The 23,463-nt window shown below is 41.8% G+C and overlaps 1 protein-coding gene across 3 annotated transcripts in view; it reads right to left on the bottom strand.

Annotated features, from left to right (window-relative positions):
* LOC138745914 (rho GTPase-activating protein 8-like) overlaps positions 1-23,111 on the bottom strand; it is a 71,983-nt gene extending 48,872 nt beyond the window's left edge. For all 3 annotated transcript variants that reach the window (XR_011346581.1, XM_069903432.1, XM_069903434.1), the window contains exons 1-3: positions 23,023-23,111; positions 3,750-3,847; positions 2,704-2,775 (exon numbers count right to left, since the gene is read on the bottom strand). Coding sequence is in view for 2 of the 3 variants with exons in the window: in XM_069903432.1 (XP_069759533.1) it covers positions 2,704-2,775; positions 3,750-3,777 (100 nt within the window). In the remaining variant the exon portion in view is untranslated. The remainder of the gene's footprint in view (positions 1-2,703; positions 2,776-3,749; positions 3,848-23,022) is intronic.
* Positions 23,112-23,463: the final 352 nt, after the last annotated feature.

The raw sequence follows: 23,463 nt of genomic DNA, 5'->3' as shown, positions 1-23,463 counted from the left end.
TTGTATTATTATGTGACAAGAAACATATATGAATGAACATACATATCCGAATAATTTTAAATGATGAAAACAAGAACATTTAGTTCGACATGCTGTTGATTTTGTGGAATTCCACAAAATATCCTCTCACTGCCCGTTAGGTCAGTGCTGACTGAAACACTTCTCTTACATTATTTTAAGTAATGGAAGGCTGGCCGCAGTTTATGGAACCACTCATATAAATGAATTCAGTCCCCAGTAAAACAAAAAGACAGTGAATTATTCATTATTCTAATATGCTGAAGATGGATAAATAATCAGTTTCACAGTTCCCCTCCTCTTTTTCAAAGTCATAAGACTTATTCTGAAATTTTGAGTGAGTAAATTGGTTCAATATCACATCTAAAGGCTGGCATTTTACAAAATTTTATATTTATTCTTCCATGTAGGAATTCAAAATTTACTGTCAGATACTCTCTTACTCATTGCAAAAGTTTCCTACTGTCTATCTCCAAATTTTTTGACATATGTAGTTACTGTAGTTTGGGTCTTCAGGACAAATAAAATTCCATGGAAGTTTAAATTGTCATTGAATCATTAAAAATATACAGCACAGAAATAAACTCTTATAGTCCACCATGTCCTTGCCAACCATGAGGTCTATATTTATTAATCCTATTTTCCAGCATTAGGCTCTTATACCTCTACTTCTTTCCTATCCAAGTACCAGTTCAAATCACTTTGGAATTTTTTTTAAAACAAGCATCTACCTCCACTACCACCTCTGGTAGCTAGCATGTTTAAAATATTCACCATCATCTGTGTGGACACATTTATCCCTCATCTCTTTTCATATCCAACCAAGCTCTTTGGTATTAAAAACTGAACATTCATATCATGAAATTTTTGCATTCTGATTTTTAATTACCTTCAAGTTTCTGGAAAATGGCAAAATACATCATTCAATCCATTTGTTCCCTCTTTATTGAATGAAGCACCTGAATTGGTTGCATTCTGATTGCTTTCAAATCTTATTGAAGGGGAGGTCTGGTGCTCAAGTAGATCCCTGATGCCACGCAGTAGATACTACACCTTTTCTCTCTCACCTTGAGCAACATCATTAGGATTATATGTACAAAGCAATTCAAAACAACAGATGGACCTGATTTCTTGGGCTGTCAGAATTGTATACATGCTGCATTGGTCTTCCTTCCATTCCAGGTTCTTGTGCTTACAACTCAAATAAAACTTCCCACAAATCTCACACCACATTAATAGCTTCCCTTCATAATGCGGCAAGTTCCGGGTGTCAAGATTTCAACGGCGATGCCCTTTATAAATACGGGCAAGGAATTTATAATGGATGAAGCCAGTCAGGTCAGGAAATGTAGAGATAAGAGTTAACATATTGTATTCCAAAATAAGTTATCAAAACCAAGGCAAAACAAATTGATAATGTCACCTTTGAGATTCATTTTACTTATGGCATAGGTTCCGACTATTTATCCAATCTTGGGGTCAATCCATGGTTGCAGGCTCTTTTTTGATTGAAATTGTTTCAATTCAGCTGGTGGTTCAAAAGTAGACAAGGTGTTTTCTCGGTCTCTATTTTTAAAAATTTTTCACTCTGCTGCAGTCCCCACTAGAAGCTTCACAGCTGGCTGTTCAATGAGCATTTTGATTTGTTTCAAGATCAAGCATCACGCTGATAAGAAAAAAAAGCTTAAAATGCTCCCTTATGATTAAAATGGAATTTGTTGGGGATGCCTTTTTACTTAAAGAATAGTATTCATTAGCTAACTCCCTCCAACTCCCGGTTGTATCTCGGAATGGATGCATGTCAGATTTGCCCTGTAGGGACTATTATCCACAAAAGCCATTTGGAGACTTGGTGAGGCTCTTTACTGGTGACACTTGGGACTGGTATTTTAAGAGCCAAAATGTGCATACTTACCTTGTTAGTCAGTGTCCTGGGGTCCATCCGCTGGGGGGCGGCCAGCTTGATTCCTGTGCGCATGTGCAAGTCTTCGGTTGGCACGTGCGCAGTGGGTCACAGAGTGGAGTTCTGTTAGGGCACTTAACACTCGCACATGCGCCAACCAAACTTTTAGACGTGCATGCACTAACCGGAGACTCTCACATGCGCACAGGATTCAAGATGGCCGTGCCCAGCCTAAGGATCCCGGAATCCCAACTAACAAGGTAAGTATGAACATTTTAGCTCTTACATGCCCTGTATCCCTGCTATAGTTTGTCAAATACAATGTAAACTGTAAATTCTATATATATTTTTTAAAATTTCAGTCGTATGTCCGGATGGTCGCAAATTGGGAACTACTAATACACAAGTTGTCTGAGTAATTTCCAAGCTCATTACTATTGAATAGAACAGTGAGGACAATTCTTGGTACACAAAATTCAGGCCATCATCAGTGAAGCTTGTTGTATTTGCTGTCATTATCTTGCAGAACTGGCAGCAACTCCCGTGTATAATGTCCTCCAAGGAAATCCAGAAGTTGATCTTAACAATTCGCTGCTAGATAACAGGATCACTGACCATCTCAAAGGGAGTTCGCTTGTAACGTATTTTTTTGTTTTATGAATATATAATCCCGTTATCCATCTGCTAGTTTACATTTTATCTCATCAAGGTGACTGCAATAACTGTTTCGTAGAAATAATGCGATTGAAGGAGTTTGGACAGCTTAAAGCTTTATTTCTCACCTGCTACTTGGACTATTCCATGCCTTGCCACATCGTAAAATGGATGATTGAGATCCAAAGGAACTTCATCATCTGATGGAGTAAAGAAAGAGACAAAAAAAACCTTTCATCACCCAAAATCCTCTTTCCTATCATTTCAGTAAAAAAACCCACCTGTTAATTTTTGTTTTAAAGTCTCATTCACACTCCACGCATGTTCTGTTCCTTGTGAAAAGATTCTGGTGCAACATTTATCAGACTGCATATACGCAAGTCCCCATCTACTAGAAGAGTCAGCAGGGGGAGAGTAGTGGTTAGCGCAATACAGCACGAGCAACTCAGGTTCAAATATGGCACCGTCTGTAAGGAGTTTGTATGTTTTCCCTGTGTTGTGTTTCCTCTCACATTCCAAAGGTATATGGGGTTATTAGAGTAATTGATCATATGGGAGTATTTAACTGGAAAAGCCCGGTTACGATGCTGTACCTCAAAAAAATTTTTTAGAAGTGAATAGGCATGCATTTTCTGCAGCTGCTTCTTTGTTTCAAAGGCAGAGATATTACACCTTTGGAAATTAGGACAGGATGCTACCAAGAATTTTTTATCCCCCCCCACCCCCATCGCACGAAGTGAAATTACTCTTATGAGTAAACCTTTTAGGTTTACAAATAGCAGAACAATACATAAAGGTAGCTAGAATTGAGCAAATGTTTCAATCCGACTATAACAAGTTTTCTCTAACAATTAAAAAAATGTGATGGCAGGCAAGTGAGGGGAAACAAAGTAAATGAGGGAATTCATCTTGTGCAGAGCTTTATATCCTTTAATATGACTTTAACACAACACCAAAGAAAAAGGCTTGATACCCCAGCATCTCCATAAAAACATACATCATAAATACTAGGACCACTTATTCTGAAAGCTGTGTACTTTCTAATGGCAAAACTGCCTGCTTCCAAAAATTATTAAATTGTTTTGCAACTTGTACATTTACAGAAAAGTTTTCTAAAGCTCCTGTCAAATTCCAGCAATCACAATTGGATATAGTTTTCAAAATGTACATTTACCCCGGTCAGCTAGCTTCTCCAAATTCATGTCAGATTCTTGGAATATTGTTCAGATATTTTCCTCCAAGGAAGGGCCACACTTTTGGCTAAATTAAAAACTGAAAAGAATGCATTTTAAAATTATTATTAGCAGTGATTTCCACCCCCCCCCCCACCCCCTTTCCTACAGCAGACACATGCCGAGTCACAATTCAGAAACCTTGACTCGCAAGTAGGGAGTCAGTTGCAACAAACTCATCTCATCATTGCTTATGAGTTGCTTCAAGCGGAAACTGACAAGAGATTTTAAAACTTCACTGGCCACTGGTGAGGTGCCAATGGCAGGAGTACAACAAAGGTGGTACCTATTCAAGGGCAGCAGAGAGATAAACCAATAATTTCGGATCTGCAAGTCCAACATCAGTGGGAAAGAAATTAACACACAAAACAGGTTAATCTAGGAAAGGTAAGAAGGTAATCCAGTTGACGTAGCTTGTAGAGACTTCAGTAAGGCCTTTGATTTGGCAAAATTGATCCAAAATATTTTTGGTAATAGGAGAAAAAGAGGTTTATGATCAGAAGCAGGGATTGATGCCAGGACCCTTTTTGTTTGTTATGTACGTCAAGGACTTGGATTTAAATGCCAGAGTATAATTAGTGGGCAGATGATACACAAGTTGGTCATGTTGTTGAGAGAAAGGAAGATTAAAAATTAGGCAAAAAGACAACATTAATCAATTGTTAAAATGGTCAGAAAAATAGTGAATGCAATTTAATCCCGACAAGTGCAAGGGGCATATACATTGTGAGGACAAACAAGGCTAGGACATACACAATGAATGATTGGACTAAGGGAATATGGAGGAACTGAGCTAACTCGGTGAACAAGTCAAAGGATCCCTGACGGTAGCTACACAACTAGTTAATGTGGTGAAGGCAGATTAGGAGAGACTTGCTTCTATTGGCCAGAATATGGAATGCAAGAACAGTGAGGGTATGGCAGAACTTCATAAAACATGGGTTCAGCTGCCGCTCCAGAACTGTGGACAGTTCTGGTTGCCTCACTGCAGAAAACGTGTGATTACACTGGCAATGTGCACTGAATTATAATTTATGAGCAAGTGCAAACAGACGAGGTTTTCCATGGAAAGGGCCGAAGGGAAACCTGATAAATGATTTCAAGATTATGAGAGGCTCATATAAAATGTGTAGCAGGAAACTTTTCTCAATAGCAGTTGCCTGAAATTAGATGACAAGGAATTTCTTCTTATCTCATTCCCAAATGAGACACAATGTCTTTAGTTTCAAATCCACCTTCATAATAGAGCAAAAATTCAAGACTCAGACTTTTAAAAAGATGTGTTTGCTTCAGTTCTCCATAAATTCCCATACAACTATAATTAGGACTTGCCAGATGAATCGAACCATTAAGGAATATGAAGAGTTTTAAAGTTTGGAACAGGACAGATTGTCAATCCTTCAAAACATTTTATCAGCTCACTTTCACATTGATTTTATATTGCCATGGGTGAAGAAGCCATTTATGGTCCCACTACTTTCTAAAGGCAAAATAACACTGGTGATCATCTCATAGGTGGTATACTCAATTCAGTAAAGTCTTTGCTGCTCCCCTTTTATCAACCTTATTTTAACTTCTGGTTTATACGAATCCTCTTTTAGTTTCTTAAATGCAGTACAACCAACTGGATTATCATTTGTTTAATTTTCCTACAGATTACAATGTAGAGCTCAAGTGCGTCTCAACCCCACATGCTATTTTTATGCTTGGAAAATCCCTTCACCATTTGAACACAAGTTCATAGACCTTTGGAAAAAAGGAGCCTTGAGATATAGATGCTGCCACAAGATATTTCTTTCACCCATCTCTACCTTTATGGATGAGATGATTCACTCTCTCCCCCCCCACCCCTCCCTTTCACCACACCACTCCCCCCCCCCACCCCACTTCGTTCACGACCACTTGTGCCTCATTTAACACAAATTACTGGATTCTTCTTGCTGCATTGAAAGTTACTACATCAGCAACTGGCATTTTATCAGACATGTGCAACTAAATATTCATTGAACAACAGGGGACAAGATTCCTGCAGATGCTGGTATCTACACCATAGAAAAAAGACAGAAACTGTTAGTTGAACTCAGCAGTTTAGGCAAATTCTTGAAGGGAAATGGACAATCAATATTTCAGCTCAAAACTCTGCCTCAAGACTAAGCATTAAGAGACACTTACTGGAAAGATGTATCAGGAGCACTCTTGCTGATTTCTTAACTTACTCTTGCACCACGATTGTTTATGGAAAGTGTAGATAGTGCTATTTGCTTCTACCATCTCTTTTAATATTTAATTTAATTTTTTTTCCATACATGTAACTAATAAAACCATTATGCAATACAATAAAAGTATAAGCTGAATAGAATTTCAACCATTACATGGTTATAACCCCTCACCCTCAAGATTTTCTATTTATATAAATCTTCTCTTACACTGTATAAAGATGTATCTAGCAATATAAAATAGGAAAGAAAAACATCATGGCCAAAAACATTGAGGAGTATCACCCCTCAACAGACTGGAATTCAACAAGAGTTTATGTAGTAATTTTAAGGCAAAAGATGGTTAACACAGGTCTTAAGAGGTTGGAAGAGTATTTCTATGTATTTATACATGAAATTTGCATATACGAGTTCCAAATTTGCAAAAAATACAGAGTATTTATTTCTCAAATTATATATAAATTTCTCTAAAGTGATGCAGCTTTGAGTTTCTGCAATCCATCTGCACATGCCTAAACACGAATCTGATTTCAAAGTCACTGTAATACATTTTCTTGGTACTGCTTTATGCTATTTTTAAAAATTCATTTGATATATTGATAATTTCAACTTAGGTCTTCTATATTCCCCAATGTATATCTGGATTTAGAGGAAATATTCCCCAATAAGTATATCTGGATTTAGAGGAAATACAATACCTGTAAAAAAAATACCTGTTCTAAAAAACATTAAATCCTCCCAAAAAGGCCTTACTTTGGAGCATGACCAAGTTCATTGCAGAAAAGTACCCATCTCCTCACCACACCTGAAACATTGGTTAGACATGTCTGATTTCATTCTATTCAATTTTTGCCCTCAATTGAAAATACCAAGAGTATTACTAGGTATTCCATATTTATTCCTCAATTGTTCAAATTACATCAATTGTTTGTAAAAATTGTCAATATCTTTAATAACCTTACTAAACCAGATAATTAAAAACCAATTGTTCTTTGAAAAAGGCTCAAGTTGATTTTGAGTTGAAGGGATCTTAGATGATATACTTCTCTTTATTCAAATTTCATCATTAATCTTATTTAATTAAATGTTTCAAAAATAATGTTCCTTTAACACCAACCATCAATTTTGAATCCCATTTATATACAAATTCTCCTGCTATTTTATGCAGCTCTATTCTAGCTCATGCTGGTTTTTCTACTCCTTCATAAAGCGAAGTAAGAAATCTCATTTGAGTGGCTTGGTAATAATTAAAATGAGGAAGTTGTAAGCCTCCCAGATCAGACTTCCACATTAATCTTTCAATAGTAACTCCTGATATTTTACCTTTCCAAAGGGATCTCCTTACTTAATTATTTAATTCTTGAAAAAAATCTTTTGTGGCAATAGTATGGATAAAGTTTGAAAAAATATACTGAATTCTTGGCAATATATGCATCTTAACACAGTTAACCCTTCCTATTAATGTTATGGGTAAAGTCATCCATCTTTTTAAATCTTCAAGTAATGGCAAATAATTAAACATATAAATGTTTTAAAATTGTTATCTACGCAAATACCCAAATATTTAATCCCATTTTTTGGCCATTTAAATTGAGTATTTATTTGACATTAGCTATAATCTCCTTCTGTAAGAGGCATAATTTCACTTTTATCCCAATTTATTTTGTACCCAGAAACCTTACCACATTCCTCCAAAATGAGGTGTAATTTCCGCAGGGAAGTCTCATATTCCCTCAAGTATATTAAAACATCATGTGCAAATAAACTAATTTTGTGCTCTTCTTGGCCAACTTAAATCCCTTAATTTCCAAATCGCTTCTAATTATTTCTGCTAGTGGCTATAGAGTTAATGTAAACAAGGATAGAGATAAAGGACATCCTTATCTGCTTGATCTCATCATCTGGAATGAAGCAGATATATGTCCATTAGTTACTATTTTATCTTTGGGATTATTATACAAGGCCTTGATCCTGTTTATAAAAGTTTGACCAAATCCAAATTTGTCCAGGACCTTAAATAAAAAAAAATCCCATTCCAATCGATCAAAAGCTTTTTCTGCATCTAAGGCCACAGTAACACTTAAATCTTTTCTTTTTTTTGTGCCAAATGTAGAATACTGAGTAGTCTAGCCATGTTATCCACTGATTATCTCTTTTTAAACAAAGCCTGTCTGGTCCTTATTTATTAATTTTGGTAATAATTTAGTCATCCTATTTGCCAGTATTTTAGCAAGAATCTTGTAATCTACATTCAATTATGAAATAGGTCTGTATGATGAAGGTTTCAAAGGATCACTATCTTTTTTGATATCATGCTAATTATTGCTGTTGAAAATGATTCTGGGAGAGTATAGGTTGTTAATGCTTATGAAGCATTTACATAAAGAGGGATCAACAAATATTTAAATTCTTTATAAAATTCAGGTGGAAAACCATCTTCTCTTGGTACTCTGATTCTTTGAAATGAATTAATTACCTCCTTCTAATTGTGCAAAATTAGCATTTGTTCTATCATACTGAATCAGGGTAAGTGAATCAGAAGCAAATATCTATCTATTTTGTTCTCATCTTTTAAAAACTCTGACCTATATAATTTGTAATAGAATTTCATAAAGGATTCATTTATTTCTTGGGGCTTTTAACTGAAAACAATAGAATCATTTTTAATTGTATTAATTGTTCTTGATATCTATTCGGCTTTCAATTGCCATGCTAAAACTTTGTGAGAATGCTCACCCAACTCATAATATCTTTGTTTAGTTCTCATAGTCGCCTTTTCCATTCAGCAAGTTTGTAATATATTGTATTGAAGGTTTTTTTAATTAACTGCCTGTTTATCCTCAGGGCTTCTGTTTTGAAGATCTTTTTCCAAAACTGGTTTCTTGTTCTTATCGGTCTACCTCTTTCACATACTCTGCTTCTACCATCTCATTATAAACAAGCTTACCCCCAGTGCCCATCAATCTGCATTTTCAGAGCCTTGATTCAGTAATTCACCTATATACATGTGGTACAGGTACATCTATCTGGTTCTTCTAAACACTTTCATTCCTATTATTGCTGAATCATGAAAGCCTTCAACTCCCTTCAGCCTCTGAAACTGGTCCCAATCTCCTAACTCAACAGTAATATTATGAAGAATGCATTACCATTGAGTAACAACAACCTGGATGTTGGAGGTGTTGTGGCAGATTTAATTATGGAGGCAATATTACAGCTCCGTCACTAACCCACTAACTCAGCATTGTGACGAGATTAAAAACATAATTGGATCCAAGTACAGCAGATCCCCAATTTAACGCGACCCGATTTAATGTGAGTTCAGATATAACACAAGGAATTGTTTATTGGACACAGGCGTCCGACTGCCGCTTGGAGTACAGGTGCTTGGGACTCATGGGGGCCCAGGGCTGCCGCGAGCAGCAGGGATAGTCAGTTTACTAAAAATTAATTTGTTTTAATTTCAACTTAACTACAAAGATTTATTGAAACCCCAATTTAGCACGACCCTGCTTTTATCATGATGCAATTTTCTGGACCCAAAATATCACATTATAATGGGGTTCCATTGTAATACAGGTGTCTATCCTTTTATCCGGGATTCCGAACACCTGCAAATTCCAAAAACAAGCACTTTTTCAGTAAAGAAAATGCCTGATGGCCCCGTTCCTAGTACCATTCCTCCTCCCCCCACCCAGCTGGGTCCATCAGTTGCCTTCTCCCCCCCCCCCCCACCCCAGCCATTCATTCGTTGCTCTCTTCCCCTCCCCAGCTGTCCATCCGTCGCTAGTAATATTATGGTATTTTATGGTCTTTATTTATCTATATTTATTTTACACCTCACACCCCATGTTCTGTGCAATTTTGAAACCATGTTTAAAGGGAGCTTTACACCCCTTTTAAAATGATTCCGAAATCCGGAAGATTCCGAACAATGGCAGGTGTCTGGTCCCGATGATCCCGGATGAAAGGTTAGGCACGTAATAATAAAAGAAAAATTGAATTATGATATCATCCTTGATACTGGGTAATAGTAGAAATAAAAAAAATACTCCTCAAAACAGCAGCAAATTTATTATAGATTCTCCAGTATCTTGACAGAACCAAAGACATTGTCTGGTATGCAAGATATGGAGAATAATATTAAGAATATCCAGAAAGTTAAAGCCAAGAAAAGATTTTACTTCAACTGACATAACAAATCGATTGCCTTGTAGCGGCAGCTACACTGCTAACTGAAATAATTCACAACCAGACGGGTTAAGCTCAGTGAGCAGAACTGATTTATTGCAGGCTGCCTGGCTGGCCTTGTATTCCCAGCCCAGACCTGGCTGAGAACCGCGCTGGGGGCGCTGATGTCACCAGGGTGTCATGTGGGTCCCCAAAAGCGGGCTTCTGAGCCCGGTGCCAAGGTTGAAGGGGAAACCCCCGACTTTGCCATTTTGGCTGGCTGCCTCGCCGCGTGTGTTACAAGCGGGGCCGGTTCACCTGCCTAACGGCGTGCCGCCACAGCCTCTTCAAAAATTTCTGATGCTCACTAATAATGCTACATTTTACTTATAATATACATACCCGATCACAAGCCTTTCATTAAATTATCTTGCCTGAACAGAATGAAAGTGCAATGTTCCACAGAATTGAGCCTTTTGATATTTACCTTGAAGTATTTCTTTTAAAACTAGACTGTCAGAAATAAAATACAGTTAGCTTACAAATTAATCACTCCTTAAATGAATTTTATGAAACACGGAAGATAAATAAATTGTATACCACTAAATAAGAGAAAACTACAGCATTAATATTGAAATGGAAAAAAAAAATCAGAAATAGAACCACATGTTTGGCATTAAATAAATGCACTGAAAAATATATATTTTGTAACTAATTATGCAATACTCATTTTTTTTTAATGATCTACTTATTTAGCAGTTAAAAATGTTCTGAATAGTGGGATAATAAAACCAAATGAATATTACCATCTTCAATAAATCCCCCCCCTAAAAAAAAACAAAAATCAGTGGTTAATGAGTCAATAAAGGCCAGATTCAATTCTACTTTCCCCTCTCCTACTTGCACCATTTCAAAAGTTCCATGTTGAATTTGGTCTTCTTTTATATTTACTTGATGTTTTACATATATACAAAATTGACTGCAGTGTAAACCACAGCTTTCTATGATCCTGCACAATAGGGAGCCCCAGTGGAAGCTTCCAGAAAACAATGGCTTGGACATGCAAGATCGATTGAATGGTCGCCAACTTCAAATATTATCTATTTCTCTCTGCCAAGTTATGACCGGAGTTACATCCTATTTGTCCACCAGAACAAGAAAGTACCACTGAGCACCACCACATTCCCGGAAACTTACTGTTTTAATTGTACCTAATTGACTCGTTATGTGCACGGTTTCATATCTCCAAAAGGAAATGGATCAATGACAATTTTTCTCAAGCAAAATATTTCAGTAACAATTGGGTCTAGAGCAGTGGTTGGCAACCTTCCCTTCCCACTCACATACCACCTTAAGCAATCCCTTGCTAATCACAGAGCACTTATGGCATAGGGATTACTTAAAGTGGTATGTGAGTGGAAAGAAAAAGGTTGAGAACCACTGCTCTACAGTCAGTATTAGAGGATGACAAGGGAGCTGACTTTAGGAGAGTGAATCAAAGGAAAGCATCCGGTCTAGCTGGAGTACCCGGCAGAGTACTGAAAGGCTGTACTGAAAACTTGCCAATATATTCACGGATCAACATCTCACTCCAGTAGGTCTGGTTCCCAGCTGTTTCAAGACTTCAAGTTAAAGTTCATCATCATCAAACTGTTCAAGTATAACACGCAAAATAGCGTTCTCCAGTCCTCAATGTAAAAACATGCAAACACACAACCACACATACAAATGATACATATGCAGTACATTTATACACAAAAATAAATAGATATTGTTGAATAAATAGTAGAATGTCAGAAGGTTAGTCTGAGCAGTTCATTCAGTCACTTGGCAGTCTCACTGCTAGGGGGAAGATCCTGTTTCTCAGCCTGGTGCTTCTGGCTCTGATACTCCTGTGTCTCTTTCCTGATGAAAATAGCTGTGTGCGGGGTGGTAGGGGTCCTCAATGATTTTGTGTGCCCTCTTCACACAACAATCCCAGTAGATCACATCGGTGGGGGGAGGTGGGGGGGCAATGGTGAGGAGGGAGATCCAAGTTATCATCTTTTCCACTTTTATGGTCCTGTGGATTGACCTCCGACCCAATGCCCTACTGAAACTTTACTAAACTGTACAGTTGCCCAGGCACTCTTTGTAAAGTTGTCAGAATGGGGGTCAGTAGCCTTATAACCATATAACTGTTTACGGCGTGGAAACAGGCCATGTCGGCCCTTCAAGTCCACGCCAGTTCACTTGCCAATGCCCCGGGGCAGAGTTAGTCCCAACAGTGTTTACATAGGATGGCAGTCACTTCCCTGAGGCCTTGCCAGGATGCAGGAGTCTTCGTGGAAAACCCAGCGACAGGGGTCTGTGTGGCGGTTTTGGTGCTGGTTGATACTGCAACACCCCACCTTCACTCTTTGCCCTGGTTTGAATCATCTCCCTCATTTTTTGGTTTTCTCTTGTCTGCCTCAGTCTTCTCAAATTGCATCCGCTGTCTGTGAAGATCTCCTAATTGGTCTGAAAAGTCCTTCAGTACCCAACTAGGTTCCATATATTGTCTGGATCTGCTGCTTCATGTGAGTTCACCTCATGACCTCGTCACCTCAGCTGCGGCTATGCAGGGACCCCGTTCATCGCGTTTGGGGTGTGGGGGGGTGGGGAAGAGAAAAGAGCTTTCTTTAGTGTCAGTCTATTCCTCATCGACTGTGCATAGATGTTCAGTCCATCTGGAAGGGAGGCGTTATCCTTAACTTGCAAGGTTGTCTTGTGATCCATTATATTCTTGATCCTTTGCCACATGCGCTTCATATCACTGGTGTTGCACAGCTGTCTATGGATCTTTGGTATGTACCCACACTTTGCCTTCCAGATTGCACAGGAGAGTTCAGACCTGGCTAATCTTAGTCCATCTTGACTCTTGTCCTAAATGCAGCATCAGGAGCTCTGAGAAGTCCCAGGATATTTTCATCCAACTATGGTTTCTCCTTAGCCCCTGATTGTGAAGGACTTGGTCTGGTGACACCCTCGATGCACTCGCTGATGTAGCCACTGAGCTCATGTACTCCTCTATATTTGTATGACTGTGTAGGTGGACCCTCCCTGAAACATCTCCAGTCTGTGGTTTCAAAACAGCACTGTAAAGCTGGTTTGGTGCCCCCCCCCCCCCCCACCTCCCCAAGCCATGTCCTGATCACCCTGCAACTGGCATAGTTGGTTTTGCCAGCAATTATCCAAGGTGGAGGCAGGGGGCAGTCTTGTAAGCACAGGGATGTTGGTGTACAAGAGGCTTCAATAACTCAGCGGTTAGAGCACTTGTCTTGTAAACCAGGGAGTCGTGAGTTAATTTTTCGCCAGGAACAACAAACTCAGACTCCGAAGCAACAAGCTCAGAGACTAATTTAGGGACTTTTCCTTTGAGTTATTACTGAATATTTACTTCTAAATTGCACAATTCACATTTCTCTTTCTTGTGTACACATCTTTTCATGAGTACATTTACACTACCGGAAAGTAGAAATTTTGCCTGGCCTGCAGAATAAAGAATCTCAGGGTTGAATATGATGTCATGTATGTAATCTGACAATACATCTGAACTTTGAGTTGTTGAGTATTTCTAGCATTGTTTTTAATACAGGTGTACTAACTGAATTGTAAGTAAAAGGGAAAATTGATTTAATATTTTGTCCCACTAAAAAATAGACATTTCATTTTGTGAAATTTGCCTTTTATGAGTTGAATGTGCCTTGTGATATCTTGTCAAATTCTTAGTTTTCATTGAAACTACAGTTCACAATAAGATTTTTAAAAATTGCAAGTAATACATTACAAACATTCTTAGGTTGGACATGATAGCTCAATTTCATGCACTTCATAACGCCATATTCTGATCTAAACAGTCTTGCCAATAAATCAACCAGACTCATTTTACCCATTTTATAACTCTTACATAATCAACAAAGACGACATTTTTCCAGGCCTACAATTTTTTTTTTGAGATGCTTATTTCCATATAAGCAATGCTACCAATTCCCAGTTCTTATAATGGTATTACTCAATGCAATGGAGCATAAGTGACATGAAATGCAGCATCAAGATTAGTAACTACAAGAAGCTGTCATCTTTCTTTTTCACTCATTCATTTGCAGGTATTGATAATGTGGGGTCCTTATTTCCCCAGATATTAAAGAGTGTAAGATAAATACTGCAGGGTATAAAGCAGAGTTATAAGACTCCAACAAAAAGTTAATAATGAGGCAACAATGCTCAGGGTAGCCTGAAAGAGGAGAAAACCAAACATTTCACCCTTAAAAACTCAGGATAAAATCGAAAACCAGCACTGATTGATCCCTAGCTTAAGCATTCAAAAGACAAAAAGCAATCTCAATTCGCAGTTCAATGGATGGCAGCAATTTCCACGGCAGTTTTCTCCATAAAATTACATTACATTCATACAATTACTGTTTCTAGGCAAAAATAATGCGCCATTCTCAGGAAAGTTTATCAAGTTTTAATATCTATGTACTACTCCTTTGCGCATTTTTTTTAGAAAATTGATTTCACGCCTGGAGAATTGAGCTCTTTTAAATGTAAAGTTTGTACTATAGTTGGAGGTGGGACAACACACAGATGTTTTGGATGGTTCATGAATCATCCTCATTAATTATCTAGTTCTCATGAATGTGTTAACTTTAAAACCTTCTTTGAAAGGATCACTGCGAAACTGTCCCATCCTCCATTCACAGAGTGTGAAACAAACTCAACCTCCCCACGCCAACCAAAGGTCCCCACAATCCCACACCTTTCCCTCTCCTTTTAAAACCCAAATTTTTGGACCAATTAATGCACATTATAAACCCCCCTCCCCCTTAATCCAGATTTGAACATTTTTTGCAAGGCAGATCATCGACCAATTTTTATGCAGGTTTTCCATTGGGAATAAAACTGGAGGATCATGTTGGTTTTAGATCCCGTTTCCCAGCATCTAACAGAAACAAAATACAACTTAGTGGAGACCAGGGACACTGTCGCATCAGCAAAGCTGCCAACGACCGCCTGAAGTTTTTTTATTCAAGATGATGCTTAAAAAAAATCACAACTATTTGCACTTAGTATAGTCAAATTCACAAAGGAAAAGCACACCAACGTGCAATACAAAGAAGCAGGATGAATGATATCAGACACAATGAGAAAAGTATTAGCTGCCCAAACATCATTCCCTATAGATGGTAGGCAATTGCCTTTCAACAATCCACTACCTACTGGAGTTCCTGCCTACCTTGTACAATTTTGTGACCTCCCAAAGCTTTTGCACCATCTACTTGGCACAAATCAGGAATTCACTTCACTGGTTTAAACAGATACATCGAATACAATTCCAGAAGATCAACATCAGCCAATTATGTCGCGTACCCGTCACCCTTCTTCAACGGTGAAGACTTAAAAACTTAATCAACAACACTTGATTTAACAGTGCTTTAATGCATTGTAGCAACTCACCCAGCTGTCTCACAAACCCACAATCTCATCCATCTGGAAAGAAAGTGCAAGTGGACATTGCCAAGTTCAAATCGCACACTTTTTTTAACTTGGCAAATAGGTGTGTCTTCATTATTGATGGGTCAAAATCCTGGGACTTTGTGGGAAAAAAAAGCATACTATTTGCATGATACACTGGTTCAAGAAAGGAAATGGTTAGGTAGGAAGAGCTGAATGTTTTCAATGTACCCATGGAAGCAGACACCGGGTTTCTCCATAATGTTGAGGTAGGGATATACCCAGTAGGGGAATATCAGAATAATTTGTGGAGGTGCAGGAAATGAAAGCACCGGCTTTGCTTGGACAAATAAATATTAAACCAAATTAACTGGAGGACTTCCACCATTCTATTTCAGTGATTTCTTTGAGCTGTATTATCCTACGAGATACCAAGAAACATTGAGCACATCAAAAGCTACCGACAGGTCTAGCAGAAGAAAAAGTTTAATGAAAGTTGATAGAGATTTTGATAATTGTTTCAGGATTGAATTAGGTCCAAAACTTTGACAGGGAGAACTGAACAGAGTTCTGGGAAAGATGGAGCAAAATTAAGGAACTGATTGTGGACTTCAGGAGAGGGAAATCAGGAAAACACAAACAGTTCTCATCAAGGGGTCAGCTGTGGAAAGGGTTAATAACTTCAAATTCCTGGGTGTCAACATCTCTGAACATCTATCCTGGGGCCTCCATGTTGATGCAATCATGAAGGCAGCTCACCAATGGCTATACTATTTGGAGTCTGAGGACATTTGGTACATCACTAAAGACATTTGCAAATTTCTACAGGTTTACCATGGAGAGCATTTTCATTTTAATTTAATTTAGACATACAGCTCAATTATAAGCCCTTTCGGCCCATGCTGCCCAATTAACTTACAATCTCTGATTCATTTTGAAGCCCGAGCTCCCAGAGGAAACCCACGCAGAAACGTAGAGAATGTACAAACTCCTTATTGATAGCGCCAGATTTGAAACTGGTTCGCTGCGGCTGTAACAGCGCGGCGCTAACCGCTTGTGCATTCTGACTGGTTGCATTACTGTCCAGTATGGAGTTGCAAATGCACAGGACAGAAAAGATTAAAGACAGTTGAGAACTCAGCCAGTGCCATCATGGGCATCAGTCTTCTCTCCATCAAGGATACCTACAAGAGGCGGTGTCTTTTTTTGAACATTTTATTTTTGCTTTTCACCAACTCAAATTCAAATACACAATACAATCTCTTCCAACATCAATATAACATACAGGTGCATTTTTATCCCCCCACTTCCTAACTTACCCCTTTCCCACCACACCTACCCCTTGCCCTGATACAAATAAAGTCATAAATTGTACAGATATGGAAAAAACACAAATACCAGTGGGATCAACGACCCCTACAGAAAAGTAGCAAAAAGCCTAAGAGAAAAAACAGTACCAAAGGAAAGGAATAGAAAGAAAAAATGACTAACAGAGCACATCGACTGCGCCACATCCTAGTTCCTTGATCCTAATTGTTTCTCTGTTGGGATAGATTTTTTCAATACCCTTGTTCTGAAGGGGAGTAGTGATATCTGCATACCAATATACTTCAGATAAGGTGTCTGCACTCTACAAATGTGTTGTGGTGAACCAGCCCCGCTTGTACTGCCACATGGCGGGGCAGCCACGTGAAGATGGCGCCGTCAGGGGACCTCCTTGCCTCGTGGCTTTATTCCAGCACGTGCCTCAGGCAGACATGATGACATCATCATCCGCGCGGGGGCGTTGCTCATGCTGCCCTTAAAGGGGAGCGCGTGAGTTTTGAAATAAACGGTTTTTGAGAACCTCCAACATGGTGGTTGTGAGTCTTCTTCATTGTTGCTGACAAGTCCAGACATTTTTCTGGACTCCCAGCACGGGTCCCGCAGAGATCAAAGCTGACGCAGTGAAACTGGCCCCCTTCTGGACACATTGCCCACATGCGTGGTTCGGGCAGAAGGCGGAAGCGCAGTTTCGCCTCAAACATTTCTTCAGGCACCACGATGTTTTACCATGTCATGAGCGTACTCGACAAGGAGACCGCGGCCAGGGTGGACGACCTCATCCACAACCCAGTGGACGATGGTAAATACCCTGCCCTCAAGAACCTCCTCCTCGGCACTTCCGGTCTCTCCTCACAACAACATGCCTCCAGACTCCTGCATGTGGATGGGATAGGAGACAGAACACCGTTGGCCCTGATGGACGACATGCTGGCGCTGGTGGACGATCACAAGCCCTGCTTCTTGTTCCGCCAGATCTTCCTTGAGCAGATGCCTGAAGACATTCAGCTCCTGCTGGCAGACAAGACTTCTCTGATCCAAGGCAAGTTACGACCCGTGCAGACACCCTCTGGCGAACCAAGTGGGAGAACGAAGCCGCCCTCAGCCAGGTCACTCAACCAGGACCGAGTCGGCCCCAGGCCCGCCCCCCACCCCGGCACAAGCCGGAAGAACACAACTCCACCTGGTGCTTCTACCACCAACGCTGGGGGCTCAAGCCCATAAGTGCAGGCAGCCCTGTTCCTTTCAGGGTAACGACTTGGCCAGCTGAGATCGGGAAGGACAAGTTCCGCTGGTGGTTCGTGCTAGCATCAGTGGGCACTGCACTGTTGGGTGCCGATTTCCTCAGAGCGCATGGCCTGCTGGTGGATGTTAAGGGCAAATGACTAGTCAACACTCACACTTTTCAGTCCGTCCCCCTCAATGCCAAAGCCTGTAAGCCTGAGATAGCCTCCATCACCACTCCCAGGGACGAGTATTCCAGAATACTTGATGAGTTCCACACCATCCTGCAGCCGCAGTTCACCGCTGCAATGCCCCAGCACGGGGTCTATCACCACATCTCCACTCAGGGCCCCCTGCTGCACGCCAAGGCCAGGCGACTACCTCCCGAGAAGCTACAGCTGGCCAAGGAAGAGTTCTCCCGCCTACAGGAGTTAGGTATTGTCCACAGGTCCGATAGTCCCTGGGCCTCCCCTCTCCACATGGTCCCCAAGACTTCCGGGGCCTGGCAACCCTGAGGGAATTATCGGCGCCTGAACGATGCGACTACGCCGGATGAATATCCCATCCCGCATATTCAAGACTTCACAGCAAACTTGCACGACGCCCAGGTCTTCTTGAAAGTCGTCCTGGTTCAGGGCTACCGTCAGATCCCGGTCCACCCTGACAACGACATCGGTAAGACAGCAATCGTCACCCTGTTCGGGCTGTTTGAATTCTTGCGGTTGATTTTCAGACTAAAAAACACGGCCCAGACATTCCAGTGCCTGATGGATGCAGTGAGCAAGGACCTGGACTTTGTGTTCATATACCTCGATGACATTCTCATTCCCAGCTGGGACTATGATAAGCACAAGGTCCATCTCCGCACCCTGTTTGTCCATTTGGCCTCACGGTCAATTTGGCCAAGTGCCAATTCGGCAAGCAGACGCTGCAATTCCTGGGACACACCATCTCAGCAGCCGGAGCCGCTCCAGCACCAGAGAAGGTCGCCACCGTGCGTCAGTTCCCGAAACCCACCACCCTCAAAGACCTGCAAGAGATTGTCGGCATGGTGAATTTTTACCATCGCTTCATTCCTGAGGTGGCCCGCATCATGTGGCCGTTATTCTCAATGATCGCCTCGAAGAACAAGGTCCTGGTTTGTTCGGAAGAGGCGGAGGGTGCCTTAGCAGCAACAAAGGATGCGCTGGCCAGTGGCGCCCGCTGGCCTTCTTCAGCAGGCACCTCCGACCCCCAGAACTCAAGTACAGCGCGTTCGCCAGGGAGCTCCTGGCCCTGTATCTAGCTATCAAACACCTGTTACTTCCTGGAGAGCAGGCCGTTCACAAGCTGCTCACGCAGGCCCTTGTGATGGCCAAAGATCCCTGGTCGGCTCGCCAGCAGCGGCACCTATCCTATGTGTCAGAGTTCACCACAGACATCTGGCAAAGGGCACGTAGAGACAATGTCGTGGACGCGCTTTCATGACCCGCAATCCACAGCCTCGCCCCCGGCCTAAACTACACCCAGCTGGTGCAGACCCAGAGGGAGGACACAGAGACACAGGTACTCCACACCGCCATTACAGAGCTCTGCCTCCGAAACATCCGTTTGCCGGGCAGCCCAGACATGCTGCTCTGCGATGTTTCCATCGGATCGCTGCGCCTGGTAGTCCAGGCACATGGAGGTCGCAAGCCTTCAGCATGGTTCACAATCTAGCACATCCCTCGGTCAAGACATCAGTGCACATGGTGGCAGAGCGGTTTGTGTGGCACAGGCTCAGGAAGGAGGTAGCGCAAATGGTGAGGAGCTGCACGCAGTGCCAGACCTCCATGGGGGCTGCTGCTATAGTGTCATATTTTGTCCTTAAAAATCGTATGTGGCCTTCTCCAAGGGAATGCAACTCTGCTCTTCCATATTCCACCATGCCATATTTAGTTGGGGGTCGGACTTCCACGTGACCGCCATACATTTCCTGGTTACCATCAAGGCAACCTTCACAACCTGAATTTGGTAAGAGGCTGTGTCTTAAGAAAGCAGCCTCTAACCTCAAGGACTATCACCACCCAGGCCATACCCTCTTCTCACTGCTACCATCAGGAAGGAAGTACAGGAGCCTGAAGACGAACACCCAACGGTACAAAAGCAGCTTATTCCCCTCAGCCATCAGATTTCTGAATGGGCAATGAACCATAGACACTAGCTTACATTTTTTTTTAGTTTAAAAAAAATGTAGACATATAGCACGGTAACAGGCCTTTCTGGACCACAAGCCTGTGGCTCCGAAATACACCAATTAACTTTATGACCCCAGTATGTTTTGAAGGGCGGGAAAAAAACCAGAGCACCCAGACAAACCCACACAGACACAGAGAGAGCTTACAAACTCCTTACAGACAGTGCTGGATTCGAACCTGTATCACTGGCACTGTAATAGCATTGCGCTAACCGGCATGTTAATTGCGTCACCTTTTCCACTATTTTAAAAAGATGCCATTTATTGTAAAATTTGCATCCATGATGCTGCTGCAAAACAACGAACTTTGTAACATGTTTGTGACAATACATTCGGATTCCGTTTCAAAACCCAGGAGACTGCAGCAAGTGGAAGGAACGTGGAAAGGTAGGTTCGAGATAGGGCAGATATTTGTAAAGATGGAGAGAATCAATGGCTACTCTTTCTAGGAGGAGTGGTGATTTACAGCAGGGTGGAGAAAAGAACCACTAAGAGTGTCATAGGGCCAAAAAGAGAAGCAGGTGGCTTGTCAAAATGAGCAGAAAGGGCAAACAAATGAAGAGAGACAAGTGAGAGTTCAGGGCTGGAACAGAGAGTGGAATATTCTTTAAAGATTTGATCTAATAGGGTGGAAAAAGGGAGGGAGTGGCAAAAGCAAGTCATCCCTTGAATTCAGTCTTGCAGACATGGAAAACCAGGAATTCCTCATACTTTTTGTTGGTTAGGAGGAATCAAGAGGGAAGGGCTTGGTTTCTTTATTATTCACAGACTTGTTACAACTTGGCAACAATATTAATTAAATTAGGCAAAAATAGGTCATAGTCAACCAATTTTTTATTTAGAAAACAGTTTAATACGAGCAGTGTCATATCATTCTGATTTATGGATATTGTTTAGCTATTGCAAAATTACTTGAAATGTCAACTGTTTCCATAAACAGTTTTACAAATGACCAAAAAAATACATGCTTATTCCCGGATTTAAATGTGCAAACATTTAAATTTTTTTTTAGAAATTTAGAATGCAGCACGATAACAGGCCATTCCGGCCCATGAGTCCGTGCCACCCAATTTACATCCAATTAACCTCTACCCCCAGCACATTTGGAACGGTGGGAAACAGGAGCCCCCCCGAAGAACCCCCACACAGGTACAGGGAGAATCCCTGACAGACAGCACAGGATTCAAACCCAGGTCCCGATTGCTGGAGCTGTAAAGGCATTGTGCTAACCGTGACAACAACTGTGCCCCCCCCCCCCTTAACATTTGGAGGACCAATTTCCTATCCTTTTATCTGCAAGGGAGAGGGACATAAATTCCTACCAGCCAATATGAAACTAATCTTATTTGTAAGTAATATTTCAAAACCTAATCGAGTCAAGCCACTGGTTTCTTGCTTAATCATCTTATTTGTATTGCAACAATTGTAAAACGATTTCATTGTGATTTTGCTCCCAAAACTTTCTGGAACTGGCAAGTATTTTGGAAGTTCAAAGTTCAGATTTATTGTCAGAGGACATTCATGACGTAACATACAACCCGGAGATACTTTTTTTTCCCTGCGGGCCAGGCAGAATATCGACTGATCAGTCAGTACCTGGAGGGCCAAACTGTACTCAGGAAGAGATGCACACAAAAGAGAAAAGTGCGAACCAAGAAAGAAATGCTAATAAACTGACTTGCAATGCAGAGATAAAGAAACAAAGAGTGCAAACAAGAGGAGAACATCTTTCCTTGTCCAATTTAAATAAGTTGGCCATTATTCGGACAAAACGTCTAGACTGGCAGGCGGGCGGATCACGCCACTCAGAAATTCCACGGATAGGTGTTTCACACACCCAGCTGAATCCTTCCCTTTGCATTGAACCAGCTAACTCTCAGGCCGCTGACACAGCAAAGAGCAGCGGAGGGTTGCGAGGGAGAGGGTTGTTTTTTTTTTGGGGGGGGGGAGAGGTGATGCAGTTTAGGGGTCGGTACCTGATCTTTCCAGCCAGCCTTCTCAGAAACGGAAAGAGAAAGCAATGCGTGCAACAAAAATAAAAGATCACACAGAATACAGTATTTAGCCCGACCTCGGCGGCTGCTCAACTTCTGTCGTGTTCACATTGCCGTCCCACTTGCAAAGTTTTCAGTTCGCCTTTTTTTTAAACCTCCCCCCTTCCCCCTCCCTCCCCCCCCCTCCCCAACCCCCCCCCCCATAACATTTCTTTGGAAACGTCGCTTTAACGCCTTCATTCCCATTGACGCCGCCGAGTTGCTCGGGCACGTTTGCCCCTCGCCCCGGACTCTGCGGACGTTCTTGGTTGGGAATAGGCTGCCCCTGATGGGCCCCGGGCGGAGGGAGAGGGTGGGATGACAAGATGCCCGTGCCAAGGAAGGTCGCCCGCCCGCCTCCGTTCACGGGCCTGGGTCTCCCATCACTCGTCGCCACTGCAAGACTGTGTCCCCGAACTTGGAACCGGCTCTGTCTCTCCCCCCCCCCCCCCCCCCATTCTGCTGAATCAAAGAGAAAATGCCGAGAAAGCACCTGTAAGAGAGAGTGGGGGGGGGGGGGGGGGTTGGGGAGAGAGTTGCCGTTCTGCTCGCAACTCACCTGGATTCCGCTTCGTTCCTTCCCTTGACCGGCGAACAACCACCGACTCCAAGGGCCGGTCACCTTCCCGACAGAGGGCGCCTCGCCCTTGGCTCCTGTCGCGTGAGGGACGCTCGCCCTGGTCCGCGCGCGCTCGCTCTCTCCAGGTGACTCCAACCAAAACTTCGGCTCAGGAGCAGCTCGGACCAACGCATGCGCCCTCCCCACCCCTTTCGCGAAGGAGGTCTTCCTCAATGAGCGCGTGGGGAAGTGGGCGAAGCGCGCGCCCGCCCGCCCGCCCGTTGGAGCTGGACAGAAGGGATGCCGTTGCACAGTGTTCACCCAGACTCCACAAATCAGGTCCCTCTGCAAGATTGTTTTCCCCTCTCAGTCGTGCAGAATTGATTGGTTTCCGTCTGCAATCATTGCAAGGATTTTAAAAAAATCGATTTGAAGTTAAGT

This window comes from Narcine bancroftii, chromosome 11, assembly GCF_036971445.1.
Source record: "Narcine bancroftii isolate sNarBan1 chromosome 11, sNarBan1.hap1, whole genome shotgun sequence".
NCBI classification, from domain to species: Eukaryota; Metazoa; Chordata; class Chondrichthyes; order Torpediniformes; family Narcinidae; genus Narcine; species Narcine bancroftii.
Note: the sequence above shows the minus strand (reverse complement) of the source record. Positions and strands in the feature narration are given on the sequence as shown.